At 39.9% G+C, this 15,338-nt stretch overlaps 1 protein-coding gene across 2 annotated transcripts in view; it reads right to left on the bottom strand.

Annotated features, from left to right (window-relative positions):
• Positions 1-15,338, bottom strand: part of Bnc2 (basonuclin 2) — a 272,872-nt gene that overhangs the window by 222,159 nt on the left and 35,375 nt on the right. Inside the window, exon 2 of one of the 2 annotated variants that reach the window (XM_038334952.1) lies at positions 9,497-9,580. The exons of the other annotated variant lie outside the window; for it this stretch is intronic. Within the exon in view, the coding sequence (XP_038190880.1) occupies positions 9,497-9,580 (84 nt within the window). The remainder of the gene's footprint in view (positions 1-9,496; positions 9,581-15,338) is intronic. 2 annotated transcript variants of the gene reach the window in all.

Genomic DNA, 15,338 nt, shown 5'->3' with positions numbered 1-15,338 from the left:
TCTGGGTAAAAATGTTAGACTGTACTCCTAGATGCTCGTTTATACAGCAAAGAGCACCAGTCAGCACTTAGAATACCACTAAGGAAAATCCACAGGTAGGGGAAAACTGGATTCATCTTAATTAGCTGAAGCAGATTAACAAACCACCATCTCAGAATCAGACCCACTCAAAGTATACCATCCGTGACATCATAGAAAAGACAGTTCACACTTCAAAACTTTACAAACCACAGTGTAATAGAGGACCCTGGTGTCAGGATTATTTTAATTCAGTCATTTTGCAACTTCTATGGGTAGTTTCAGTGTGGGGATGAGAATGTCTGTTTACTTATTTAGTCAGGCAAGAAAAGGCTTTTCTCCTCTTTGTTATAAAACTTTTATTTATATATGTGATCAATGTTTATTTGTAAAACCTCAATACAATAACAGATGTCAGCTATATTACATGTTTTTGATTATAAACTCCTAGAGGGCAGAGACCCTATCTGTTTAGCTCACATTTTATAGGATGGAAACACAGAACCATACCCAAAAAGACACTTAGAGATTTTTTTTAAATAATAACAATGATTTCAAGAGAATTTAGTCTGTTTCTGTGCTCCAAGAAACTCTACTGGCACTCACTGAACAATAAAAAAGACTTTTGTGTTCCAAGGCAATTCCTTTCTTTGCATATCTGCAAATAACACTTTTCTTTTGAAACAGGGATCACTTGGACTATTTTTATTTGATAATGTTTAAGAGGTAGCTTTTGAATAACATTAAGTGACACTAGAAAGGCAGGGAAAAAAAGTAAAAAGCCAGACGCAAACATGATATGCCTTAGCAGTATTTGACACATCTCACAGGTCTGCATGGAAAACCTGCTGAGGCTGCTACTGCAACCCTAAACAGGAAACCTGCCCCTGCCACGTTCAGGTGTGACTGGTATCTGTGTTCTTTATGTTCTTCTGGATCTTATGGGTCATGGGGCAAATTAGTTACGTAACATATTTTTGAAATATAGGGCAGCATCATTTAATATTTTAATCTCTACATATATAAAAAACAAGCAGATGATATCATCTAGGCTCTGACACACCAAGAGTGAAGAATGCGGATGACTTGGGGGCTGTCCTTTAAAGTTTCTCAGCCAGTTTCTAAGTCTTTAAGAGGAAGATACTGGGTTTTACAATTCATATAATTTTCACTTGTAAAATTTTAATTCATAAGGAAAGGTATTGAGTCCTAAAGAATCCAACATACAACTTGAAGTTCTACCACATACAAAGAAAAAGGTTTCCTTTCCTTTGACAAGAAATAGGAAGGCTTGTATGTTCTAACATAAAGCATTCATTGTGACTAGCTCCAACCAAATATTCAAACGAAAGATCAGTAGTAAGTCTTATAGCTATACAAAGCATGGGTGTACACTGTGATATATTTATTAAAACCCATGTACATGCCCATTTAAAATATGTAATTCTCTAATCAAGGCAAGCACTAAACCTTCCAACTTTTCTTTCTTACCTCCTTTTCATATGACTGCTGTGACAATGGCTTAAGAAATTACACAAGTTAAACACAGTATCTTTCTCAGCTTTTCTAATATTCATAGTAGCAGTAACCAACATAAACAGCTCATGTTAATCCCCTCACCTGAAATCTAGACAGCCTCCCATTGAAACACTTATATAAAGAGAAATTAACACAAACTTTATTTCATTCATATTATATCTGAAATATTAAACCTCAAGCTATACCAACCCATGACTTTAAGGTTATTTAAGCAGGAAGTGAGTGCAACAACAACAAGAGAAAAGTGAAAAAGAAAAAATCCTGAAAATATGTAAAAGCATCTAATTTATATCTTGCCAAAATTTAGAAGTGTGGGAGAGGGAAAACCTTAAAGTCATTCAAAAACTTTCTGTCTTTACTAACGAATTTCAATTTCTGAATACACAATCATTTTCTTGTTTTGGAAAATCAGATACACAGAAAATAATAAGCAAAAAGTAGTAAATGAAAACTATTATCTTTTTCAAACTTTTCTATCTATTTTGAATTCCTATGGTAGAAAGATAAGTTAAAACTTATTTTAAGTTACATAATATTTAAATAGTCAAGTTGCATATGTTTTTCAGGAAACTTTTCCCTAATTATTAGCTGTGTGGTGACCAGGCTAACGTATTTATAGCATAATGATAGATTGACTTTTATTGTGCACCATATTAAAAACCATACTGACAATATCTCCCCTATCAAACCTTCAAGAAGTGCTAGGCCAACACCAAAGAATTAAAATGTTTCTATTCCAACTAAAATTAAATCCAGAGATAAAAACACGCAGAGGCCAGATCCTACCAGTTACTCTGATGGATTTTAAATGAGTGTGAAGTCAAGGGTTTCTACATGAATATCCTCCTGCATGAGAGAATAAGAACATTCACCTGAACTACTAAGTCCTGACTAACACTGACCAGTAGGTAGGTTTTACTCACAAGCAGGAGGAGGGGATGGCTCAATCAGCATCCTGTATTCCTTTCCTAAGCTTCTTTAGCCAATTCATTCACGCTTTTAAGCCCTCCAAAGGTCATACAACTTCATACATTGTTTTTCAGATCAAGCAGTTGTGGACATTCTTTACAGTAGCAGCACCGAAGCCGAGTGGACGGAATGGGATTGGAGACGGCGTCTGTGCAGAGTGGAGAAGAACGGAAGGAAGCAAATATAAAGGGCACAGCAAGATGGAGAAGCACAGGGGAGACACGGCACACCAAGATGATGGAGAAGCACAGGGGAGACACGGCACAGCAAGATGATGGAGAAGCACAGGGGAGACACGGCACAGCAAGATGATGGAGAAGCACAGGGGAGACACGGCTCGGCAGAAAGAAGGGCTAAGAGGCAACCAAGAGACGAAGGAGCAGACTGAGATAAAATGTTTGCAGCGAATGGCTCTTGTCCAAAGCTTGTCAGAGCTCAAGCCCAGCGCCTGCATCTTGTTTTCTGACAGCAAATGCCTCTCCTTTTTTTTCCCCCTTCAATAATGGTTTCTGTACCTAGGCAGTCTCACTTTACTTTTGAATTTGTATGTTAGTTTGAGACAAAGGTTCAATTTTTGAGATTTTTTTCACATGTATAACAATAACCTTTATTCTAGAAATGTACTTTGTAGCCTGCATACCATTGCTCAGTTCAGTGCACAAAACCTCATAGCTGCTCAGACCTTCCAAAAGCGGATGGTCTTTCCCCTCTGAAGAAGTCGGGGTTGCCTGGTTCTACAGGGTCTGAGAATCACATGTGAAATCAGTGCCATGTGATCTCTGATCTAATCTGAGCTATGCAGCTATCTCTACAGGAGGGAGAATCATGTATCTAGGTCCTGGTCAGGAACTCCTGCCATGCCACCTTCACGGCTGCCTTGCTTTCTGCTCGCACGCCTACTGTCCTCACCTGTTGTGCACACCCACGGTCCACACCATACTTCTCAGAAGCAGAAAACCTGGAGATATTCTCGTTACTGTCCAGTCTGCTGCCCCTTGCAGTGCACTTTAATACACTTAGGGGGGGAAAACCCTTTCATATAAAAATTCATTAAGTAATATACCACTTTTGCTCTATTGATCCTACAAAGTGTAACTCTGTGAAGTGGCTCGATACCGTGTCATCACGGCACGGCAACTTGTTTCATTTACAGTATCTGTTTCACTTCTACTCATGAGCTAATATAATTCAATTTTTTTTAACTGCACACAGGCTGCTAGACACATGTGCATGGCAAATGGAATCTGAACTTAGCTTAACAGCCTCATTTATTCCTGATGGTTTAAATTATTTCATCACAATTAATGACACCCCCTCAGCTTCCTGTGCAGCACTGCCAGATGTTCAGAGACCACAAAGCCACTCTCTTCTTTGACGGCTGGTGACAAGTCGTCCTCTGAAGGACATTCCCTAGGTGCACAGCCGGATGACACCTCCATTGCTTAGCACCTCTCTGCCTCCCAGAGTAACTATGATGAGGAAAAAGCAGGAAGTCATGAGAAACCAGCAAATGCATTAGTTAGGGCGAATTCTGCAAGGGATCTCCACTTGGAGAACTTAGCTGTGGCTACAGTCCCTAATCTGGCTGTTTAGAAAAGACCCCTGCCTCCACCGACGCCACACTGGCATCCGCCCAGTGCATGGAGAGTCAGCGGTGGCAGGGCTCCCGGGGGAATGCAAACAATCATAGTATGGACTTGCCACAGAGACCTTTCTCGCTTTTGGTAATTTTATTCTGAGAAGTGTCTTATTTTTATGAGTGGGCACTTTGAAATTACTGTCTCTATCATGATTTAGTACAAATGCTAACTAAAAATACATTTTGATAACTCTTTGTTAGCAGCTTCACCCCATTCACTTAGACTTAGCAGGGTTTTGTTATTGTTCTTGTTTTCCCAGGGGCTACTAGGTTTTTGTTTTCAGGTTTGTCTGTTACTATCACTTCACCACTTTTGTCCAAAGGACATATTGAAAAATAAACTCCCCACCCCCTGCTCTGACTATGGTAACAGGCAGACACAATCGTTTTATCTTACCACTTTTAAAAATCACAATAAAAAAATCTTAGTCTACAAATCAGAAATATTCATTAAATTCTTCATTTGAATTTCATGTAAAACAAAACTTCATATAAAAATAGAAAGCACAGGTAGCTAGGAAGGTGGCAGAAATAAACACACTTTTACAATAAGAATTCAATACACGGCTCTGATTTGGAAAACATTTCCATAAACTAGAGAACATGTGGCAGACATTTTATGGATTATTTTTTAAATGTTTAAAAAAATACCCTGATCTTATTCAGGGAATAAGGGGCCTTTTCGTTTGCCAAAAAGTGTAATAGGAAAACAGAAAGGCCACCTGTGTCAGCCCACCCTATAGCATGAACATGAGCTATAAGGGCATTTTAGAAAATATTTTCAAACTGAGATGAGAAAAAATTCAGTATCAATACAGATTCTAAACAGATGCAAAAGACTTCTGTGCATGTTAGTCATTCTGTGTGTGGCCTCTCCAAAAAAGCTAATTCCACATGCCTCCCCAACTCAGTACACTTTCTCTTTTACAAGCTCCTTGTGATTAAAACTGCAGCCTCCTACACAGCAACTTGGACAATGGACACAAACACAGGGAAAACTAATCAAGGCAAACAAGGTGACTTTTCCACACCCATAGATGGATTTTGTAAATCTTCAACGGCTACTGCATTCTATTCGACACTTGGCACTGAACATTTGGTATCTGTATATTAAATGCTTTACTGAGATGTCCTATGGAAGAGATTGTCTCTCTTGGAGCTGAGGGACTCAACGGGGAGCTGTGCTGGTGACACTCTTTGCAGCCAGCAGACAATAGTAAACTCTTAGCACTCCCAGAGTTGCATCAAATTTTCCTTGGACTGAAACTGAAATGAAAGTTCAATTACTGAGAGGTAGATAAGTAAAATAAACAACTAATTTCATACAGAGAAGTTTGGAGAACGTCATATGGACCTCATTCTGTTGTCTCCGAATACTTTATCTGAAGGGGGAAAGGAGCTGAGTAAACTTTAAACTCTCATGTAGGGATGTATTGCTTGTGTGTCCCTGGCAGATGTGGAAAGGAGATGAAATGGGCAGGGGAGAATCAAATATCCCTTCGCTGCAGGTTTGCTGAGAGAAAGAGCACTGCAAAGATCCCACATCTGGCAATCATTTGTCAATAGCTGGAAAGAGAACGGCAGGAAACTTTCTGGCTCTTGGAGAAGATGAAAAGACAAAACCCCTCTCTCTCTCTCTCTCTCTCTCTCTCTCTCTCTCTCTCTTTCTCTCTCTCTCTCTCTCACACACACACACACACACACACACACACATTCACACACACACAGAAATGGTACAAGGACAGCCACACTTATGCTCGACCACTGCCACCCCTACCCCCAAATTTAATGATCTTCAGTTATACTCTACTCCATGGTCAAAAACATGCAGTCACTTGACTTGTTAAAGCTGCAGTGTGTGTACATTTTTCAAATAAACCCCAGGGCTGATGTTAGAAAATCAAAATCAGTCAAGCATAGACCGCCTGGTACTTTGGGCAGGAATCCTTGTGGTTTAGTCAATAAACAGAATCTGAATGAAAGACACCACAGTAACTAGACAGTAACGTTTTGAACAGCTCTTAACCTGAAGGGAGGTGGGGGGATGGTGCACTAGTGACCAAGGACATAAGGCTACCAGTCCACTTCGAGCCGAGTGCCTGCAATGTGACTGCTTACTACACTGACATCTGTTGTTTCTAACAAAGAGTGGAGAGAGAGAGAGAGAGAGAGAGAGAGAGAGAGAGAGAGAGAGAGAGAGAGAGAGAGAGAATGAGAATAGTCTTATATGTGGAAGTTATAAGTGAATCTGAGAAGAACTTTTAAAAAATTAATTATACCTATCTAATAAGGTGGTAGGGAAACCTGTCTCCATTTTGTTCACACTGACACACTACAGATAATTTGCAGCTTCGTTGTGTGTTGGTAAAAATGATCAGCTATGTGTCCATTGGTTCATCACACAATAAACAAAGTTTTCAAGATACCCCCATACCACTTCAATTAAGTTCTCCAAAATCACAGAAAATAAATCAGCTCGCAGTGATAGATGGACTTGGAGGGCTGCTGCATTTAACTAGCAGGCGCTGCTGCTATGGCACTTATCCCTGTGACTCCGTAGTGAATGCTGCAGGTTGTTTAATAACCTGGCAAATTCACAGTAGCTTGTCAAATTATTACAGGAACAGTGTCATCACTAAACAAGCCTGATCACGGTTAATTACAATGCAGACCAGAGAGCAGCCACAATTGTTCATTAATTACAGGAAGCACCTCATTTAAATTTTATGGAAATTTACACTTGCACCCCGGTATGTCTGGAAAAAAAAAGAGATCCTTCACGCATTCACAGAAGAAAGGAGTCTGTGGTTTATGAAACATCACAGTAAATTGTGTCTAATCTGGTATTGAAATATTGGCTCATTATTTACTCTAATTTTCTAAGCACTTCAGTGGTGAAAAAGACCAAGTCGAATGTCGAACCTCACATAGTGAACTCCCAACCAAGAAAAAAAATGTGAAGGTAACTCTCACAACTCAACCCATGACTAGATGTGGCAAGGCTAAGAAAGATAACTTTTTATTAAACACATGCAAAATACTTGTCAGCAATTAAAGAGGATCTGCACTAGAAGGACCACTTCCTAGAAGGCAACTGTACAGGTGTACAACTCTTTGTTGCATTTCCAAGCCCAGAAGAAAATGCCCGCTTTGCATCTGCTTCAGAAGAAATGAGGAACATAAGGCAACACATGGTGAACTAAGGCTGATCTTCTAGCTACTCAAACATATTAAGCCCAAAACACAACAGGTACCTTTGAAAAAGTCAATCAGGCACAGACTGGCAAGACCAAAGATATGAGGATAAGTATTGGAAATACCAAGATTATTAAACCATGAAACTGCTAAGATAGCTGAAAATATAAGAATAAAAGGCAGGGATTTAAAAATAAAAAAAGAAGTTAAGGACAGACAGAGGTTTCATGAGTCATGAGAATGTAAATCAACTAAAGTATAAAACTAAACCATACATGAGAGTATATCCCCAAACAAAAATTCTTAATAAGAAGCAATATAAACAAAGTATTGCTTCCAAACAATGTGCCCTGGAAGTCACTCTGAGAATCAGGAGGCCAAGCAGCAAACCTCTGGCCATTTACAATGCCTGGCACTAGAGAGAAGCCTAAGACCCACGCAGGGAAAGCAGGGGCCTGCAGCAAGTCCTGCAAGGAATTCCCTGAAGTGTATGGCTCCTTCCCTCCCATAACAAAGAGGAACGAATTAAATGCCATGACAAGAATGAAAGAAATGAAGCCTAAAAGTACTTCCGGAATAGTTGGCTGGTGAAGAACAGAGGCAGTGTGCTGTGACTGACATAAAATGACCAGAATGGATATTACTACAAGGGATGGAAGCCATACACAGGGCAGGAAAGGACAAGAGAAGCAAAAGGTTTACGTATGTCCAGGCTGATTCATCAATTCAACCTAGCTGACAAACTTTCAAGAGACTTAATTTCCCCCTTCAGTCTACTAAAATAGTGCTAAAGAAGGAAGGGACTAGGAATGTGACCATTTTCCTTAGTTTCTTTGCAGAGACCACATTGACTTGTCCACCATACCGTTTACCTACGACCAGAATTTCACTAAACACGGATATGCACTTCTTTCCCCCTTCACTGTGCCAAGATAATATGCTAAATAAATATTTTTACATTTTATTCTAGACTGGCTTTGCAAACCCATTTTCTTCCCACTATAACTCAAGGTTCAAAACACATTACCCTCATAAGCCACTAATGGTGACTGCTGGAAGAACATCCTCATGTCACGCCAAATGTCAAGGATCAAGCTACTCCCCACAAGAAGCCTTCTGTCACTCACATCTGTATGTCACATACGCTGTTAGTTTTCCAGAACTAGAAAATATATGATCATAGCTTGAATGCGCCACACCTGCTTTCCTATTGTACCACATCCATACACCACCTAGACAGTACCAGCTTGGGACGAAACAAAACTCAGGTGGTCTTCTCAAGGCCAAGAGCAGGTGTGCAGGAGATGGTACACCCCCCTTAGTACTATAAAAATTGAAGCCTCCCTATCTTACCCTCATTTCCACTACGAGGAACTCACTTGTAAAAATGGTTCTCTTTTATTATGTGTTGCATCTAAATCAGAAAAAAATAAAACCTTAATATTGTACTCAATACACTTCTTCCATAAAGTGTTGAAAAACGTAGGAAATGGTGCCAAGTCGAGACTGAGTAAACTGGGTTTATTCATGCCATCCATGTTGAAACTTCAGCCTGTGCATTGTAATGGCAAACATAGCCCTGAAAAATCCAAAAGCACACAGAGACAGAGATGCTCTTCATCATCTTTATATTTTTATTTTGCAATATGCCAAGCCAGGTCCAATGCCTCAAGACCACACAAAGTGAACAAAAATCCAAGCCAGTATTTTTAGGAGAACTGTACTTTGCATACATCTCCCAATGTACTAAGACAGAGATGCTTATTGTTAAGGGTTACTCTTCCTAAGTACCCAGGTTTGGAATCACTTGCCAAAAATCTTGTACTAACCTGTGTTAGTCTACACAGTCAGCCTTCAGGAACAGGGATTTTTTTTCTACCCAGAGTACATCTCTTGATGGATGGATGGATGGATGGATGGATGGATGGATGGATGGATGGATGATAAATTTCTTCCAATTATACACAACTCTGCTTACAAGGATCTTTAGCCACATATATATGTTACATTAATCCTTCTTTACACTGGTCTCAAGAGTTATCATCTCTTGATAGCACTGATAAACACTGTTATGGCCTCCAGGGATCATGGTTTCTGTCACACCACCCCCAGCTAATAAAACAGTAAGACTCCAACCTGGACTTCCAGCCTCTGGTCTGGCTCCTCCAGGTTTGGGCAAAAGTCTGCACCCAGCACTCTGCCAGCACATGCCAGTGGAACCTGAGGGAATATGGCTGGGTTAGATGCTAGGTATGGGGGCTGCAACACAGTCACACTCTACCCAGACAGAAACAGGGACATCCCAACCGCAGGTCTAAAAGAGGCCATGGTGACCTGACACATATTTGAATTTGCTATGACAAATATATTGAAAATACATGAAACTTAGTTTATAAACTATGAAAATATAATTATAATAGGGAAATATCTACATAAATTTTGCCCCTGTGGCCCCGGCCCTATATTTATATCATACAGCAAAAATAGTCATAAATGTCTATAGACAGAAAGAAAGGAAGTTAAAAGGGAGAGAAAAGAAAAAATGAGGGGAGAAAAAAACTGAAACAGACTTTACCAGACATTGGTGATACCTTCTTTCTACCTATCCTTCAAATTCAGAGAAAATTGCATTCTCTGTCATCTAAATACCTTTCTACTCTTAAGACATGTTTAATTTCCCTCTTATCAAATATGTTAGCACAGGCAGATTTTACCTTATAAATATCTATATTTTATTCACAAGCTACTATCTTGTTTTATGTCTTGTTTGTTGGGGAAGGGATGTTTTGTTCATACTGGGAAGGACACTGAAGGTAGTACTTGACACACTATAGGCAAGTGTTCTGCTATAAACAAACCCTCAGCCCCAATACTTACTGTCTTTAAGTATAAGAAACACAGCATTAAAAAAAAACATAAAAAAGAAGAAACACAGCATAAAGCTTATTCCAAAAAAAATAACAGCAATAAGATGTTTTAATTTAGTAGCTAATCCCCAGCGTCTAGAGTTCTACCATGAAATTCATGAAGATCCTCTTTCAAAATTATGTCTTCTATTATAGTCAGTCAGTATCATCCATTACCTACTCCAACTTACTTCATCTCTGATTTTAAGATGACCAGAAATGGATTTAGAATCTATCTAAACTTATTTCCTACATTTAACATTTTTCTCTAGGGCTTGAAGATCTAGCTCAAAAATAGAGAGGTTAAGTGACTAAGCAAGCCTCTGGTTTCTACCCCCAGAATAGCAAATATAAAATGTTCTCTTGATATTTGTCAACACCTACTCTCTGTGCTAATCGCATTATCTACCAATATCTACCACAATGCATCAATCATGGGATACATCACCTGTGTCTTCCATCCCTTTGGCATTTGAGTCTTTAGAAATTCCAATTAAGATCACCTGTGTTATCAATGTCCTTGTCAAGGGGTCAGTCCTCAGTCAGGTAAGCTACTGGAGTGATTCCCTCTTCCCCCCATCTTACAATCAGCTTGACACTCAAGCTCTCAACAGGTCTTAGTAGATACCACCTGCCCCAAGGGCTGTCTCTCATAATATAACCCAGTTAACCTTTCAAACACTTTTAAAACCAAGGTTCCCCTTTCTGCTTAAATCTCTTATTTGTCTTTAATGCCAAGGCCCAAATAGTAAAATGCCTAAATGTCATCTGTTGTCACAGATAATAAGTCTTGTTGGTTTATGAGGAGGGTTTTGTTTGTTTGTTTGTCTGGTTGGTTGGTTGGTTGGTTGGTTGGTTGGTTGGTTGGTTGGTTGGTTGGTTTTTCGAGACAGGGTCTTGTAGACCAGGCTGTCCTCCAACTCACAGAGATCTGCCTGCCTCTGCCTCCCAAGTGCTGAAATTAAAGGCATGCGCCACCACTGCCCAGTCTAATTAAGCCACTTTTTATCTTCAACGATTTTATGAGTATTTACAATCTATAAGCAAAAAAATCAAGACTTACAGTAGATAATTGCCTCTGGTTACCAGCTATTAACTTGCAAAATTCAAATTTTAGAAATGAAAAGGAAAGGAAATACTGAGGACAAGATACTAGGTAAGAAAAACTCCATTCAGTGCCATCAATTCTAAAGGTGTTTGCTGATTTTACATATTATAATGACAATACAGGAAATTTCCCACTATTTGTGTTTTATTATAAAACAATATAAGCTTTTTAAAAAAGAATTTATACTCTAAGTTGTGGGAAGGGGAGACTGGGCACAGAGAAGCAGAGGCATTAGGAATTGTGTCACAGACAGGAATGATGCTGATTGTACCCTGCAGTTGACATATGGAGGGGCACTAATGAGTTCTGCATCAGTAATTCTCTCAAGGGGACAATAAAAGGAAAAGGAAAAAAATCAATCTTGGAATATTCAATATCAAAATGAATCCTCTCCCATCCTGCAAAAGATTCCTATAAAACCCAACAAATGTGACGACAGAGCTCACTGAAATGGTTTCCATAAGCCAGAATGTATATATTGCAAATTGTGTGTAAACAATACCTTATTTCACATACACAAAGTAAATTGCTACTTATCTTAATATTATTTGACCATGTCACAAATCCTGAGCTTCTAGACTTTTTCAGCCTCACACTCCCAGAATGCACTTTATAAACACTCTCAAGAGGAAAGGAGAAAGTTAAACAACTATAATTACATTCAATTACAACTTCAGACACTTAGAAATACAGTTCTGAGAGGGAAGCGAGTCTTTTGAGCAGGGGAGGAAAACTGCAGCAGCTACCAGTATGCTTCAACAGTCCGAGTCACAGAGAAAAACTCGTAGCTGGCAGCATTCCTGAACTCAGAGTCCTAGGATTTCTAGCGGGGAAAGGAAATCAGAAGGACGCGTGACTTCCATGCTCCAGAGACAAAGCAACTGAGATTCAAATCCAACTGCACAGTTAGGAGGTTACACTCCAGCAATGCCCAGCGCCCCGTCACAACGGCCACAGCCAGTGCCATCGTTATCACACGGAGAAAGTCTTAAAGAAAAATAAGCAGCAACTGGGGCATAAAAGATGACGAACTAATTAGCTGTAATTTGGCATTGATTCCTCCATCTTTTGATTTAGAAATCTCAAGTTAGCCAGCTCTCTATAAGTAACCAGAAAGGGACTGCCATTAAGGGACGACACAGCTGTCTGCCTTATCCTCCCTCTACTGTGAACTGAGAGGCTGAAACATAGTCGGCCTAGCTAGTGTTTGCAGTATAAATATTAAAGTGACTTTGAGATTCTTCTTTCTGCATGTTCTTCTGTCACAGTAACCAGTGTCGATGTCAACACCATACTCGAAGATGAAATCACACTGGGTTTTCACAAACCATTCACAAGAATTACGACCTCATGGACATTGTAGTCTTTAATTGTTCTTCTAATTAGATTTTGCTTTTAGAGTTAATAAAATGATTTTTCTGTTGAAGAAAAAAATAACAAACCAATCAGCTAGTATTTCGAAACTTGATCCTACAGGTTTCTTTGTGGGATTCTGTTTTGAACATAGAGATTTCATTCTGCTGGTTCAGAAACAGCAAGGGAGAGACATTGCAAAAGACCGTGAGTTCTCCAGGGGAAGCTGAAGCAGGGTACCTGGCTGCTCTTGTACAGACCTCAGAGGAATCATGGTGCATGAGAGAACGATTTACAACTTACTTTGTGTATAATCAGCAGAAACAAAGGATGACAACAAGCACAAAGGCTTCTCTCTCTCTCTCTCTCCTCTCAGGAGAATTTAGAAAGGGAGGGCCAGTGGGCATTCACTTCAGTGTCAAAAGGGCTTTCGGAAAACACATTTTCTGTGGGACAGGGAGGAAATGTACCAGACTTCCTCAACTCCGCACCCCCTACCCCTGTCTCTCTCACTCTCCCTCTGTCTCCCTCTCCCTTTCCTCCCTCCCCCTTTCTCTCACACATGCACACACACACACACACACACACACCATTTTTATTTGTCTACTTAGGATACATATAAAACTGTTAAACATTAGACTTCAAAAAATAAAACAGAAACACCAAGAACTGAAAAGAGATGCAGCTCAAACTATCTGGAGGTGAGTGGATGGGAGTGGAGGAGGCGTAGAAGGATGAGAACAAAAAGGAGACGGAGAATCGACGACTTGAGGAGAAATATGTTACTGAGAAAGGGACTTATGGAGCCAGGGATGACTCCATCTGAAATTCAGTTTCCCTTTTAAATATAAAACATTCATGTAAGCTTTTCCCTGACAGGCATCATGAAAGTCACAGCCCAAATAAACAAAGTAACTTCGATGGCAGCTCAAGTCTTCACAGTTAAGCTGGCTCTAAGCCCAGATCAGTTCTGAATCACTCCAAGTGTTTTGGTGATTTCCAGTCCAGCAATGATGAAAGGGGTAAAGAAACCAATCAGAAGAACCTAGAAAATAATGAATATACAAAGGTGGATATGAAACATAGAACGAAGGAAAGAGATAAAGAGAAGGTACATTCCTTTAAGAGGACTCAGGGACACGCTGAGTGCAAGAACTGTTACATTCCAAGTCAGAGGAAAGCATTAATGGTACTTCAAGATGCCAAACAGCAAGAGAAAAACCACCCATATAATACAAGTTCTGGAAAGCCATTAAGTGAAATAGCTCATACAATAGCTAGCCAGGATCGAGAGAGAGAGAGAGAAAGAGAGAGAGAGAGAGAGAGAGAGAGAGAGAGAGAGAGAGAGAGAGAGAGAGAGAGAGAGAGAGAGAGAGAGAGAGAGAGGAGGAAATAAGATTTCCCACTGCCGTGAAGATGACGATGCATCATGCAAAGCACAGTGCTGCCAAATACATGAACAAAAAACCAGAAGCAGTAAGGTGAGCTACAGGGGCTGGGTGTGCACCTAACTTACATCGTAACTTCTCAACTGATAATTAAACTAAAGACAGGACTAAAAGTACTGAATCACAGATCTCTAGGCTAACACTGCCAAGGGTTAAGCACACAGAATCTAAAACAGAAAAATGAATGTTCTACTCCCTGATGAGGAAGGAATGCATATGTCACAATGTCTTTCTTCTAATAAAAATGGACAGAAATATATCCATTCTTATAGAAGCCTGAGATGAGACAGGGATGCTCCAAGAAGAATGAGATAAAGATAGGGGGGGGGGGGAGATTATAAAGGAAGAATACAGAAGTGGATATGTGACACTCTGGAGTCATGTGATCATACTACTACTCACCAGATTGACAGTTGATAAAAATGGCAGATGACTTAGAGGTGGAGACAGTGTGCCCCCAGGAGTGGGAAGTATTTGGGAGTATATCCTCCCAGATAAGCTGCCCAGGAGGAGGGATCCAAGCTCTGTGGCAGGAGCCACCTGAGCGACCTCCAATTACTGGAGATGTTCACAGCCACAAACAAGAACCTCTTGTTTTCATGCTGTAAAACATGGGATAAAAGGTGAAAGTCTCTCTTCCCTAGTGACACCCTGAGGAGTCTAATGGACCATGAATAATGCTAAAATTATACAGAATCTCTCTTCTAGAGTACTTAAAGGACGTTATACCTAATACTTATTAATTGCCACATCAGACAAATAGAGAACTTCACTGCATTATTTTCCCTTTAAAGAAAACTGAGGCCTATCACTATAGTCCTTTTCCATGTTTGATAAAATGGCAATGGGGGATACTGAACATCTTCTCAGTTAGCCTCACTTAAAGTCCAATGCTACTATTTTGGCAAGGCTTCTTGCTCTTGTGATGCTGTGTGAAAAGGATCACTCAAAAGGGCTGACAACTGAAGTTCACCATGGGAAGTGCCGATTACCAGCATATGGGACCCTCTGTCCCTCCTCTACAAGCCAATGCTCCTGCAAAGAAAAGATCGGGCCCCTTTCTGAGTATTCAACAACACTACTGACTGGAGATTTGAATTTAAGAAGCAGAGTTACTAGGAAGCACACATGAATACTGTCTAAAGCAACCTAACTCTCTGGGA

Source organism: Arvicola amphibius, chromosome 6, assembly GCF_903992535.2.
Source record: "Arvicola amphibius chromosome 6, mArvAmp1.2, whole genome shotgun sequence".
NCBI classification, from domain to species: domain Eukaryota; kingdom Metazoa; phylum Chordata; class Mammalia; order Rodentia; family Cricetidae; genus Arvicola; species Arvicola amphibius.
Note: the sequence above shows the minus strand (reverse complement) of the source record. Positions and strands in the feature narration are given on the sequence as shown.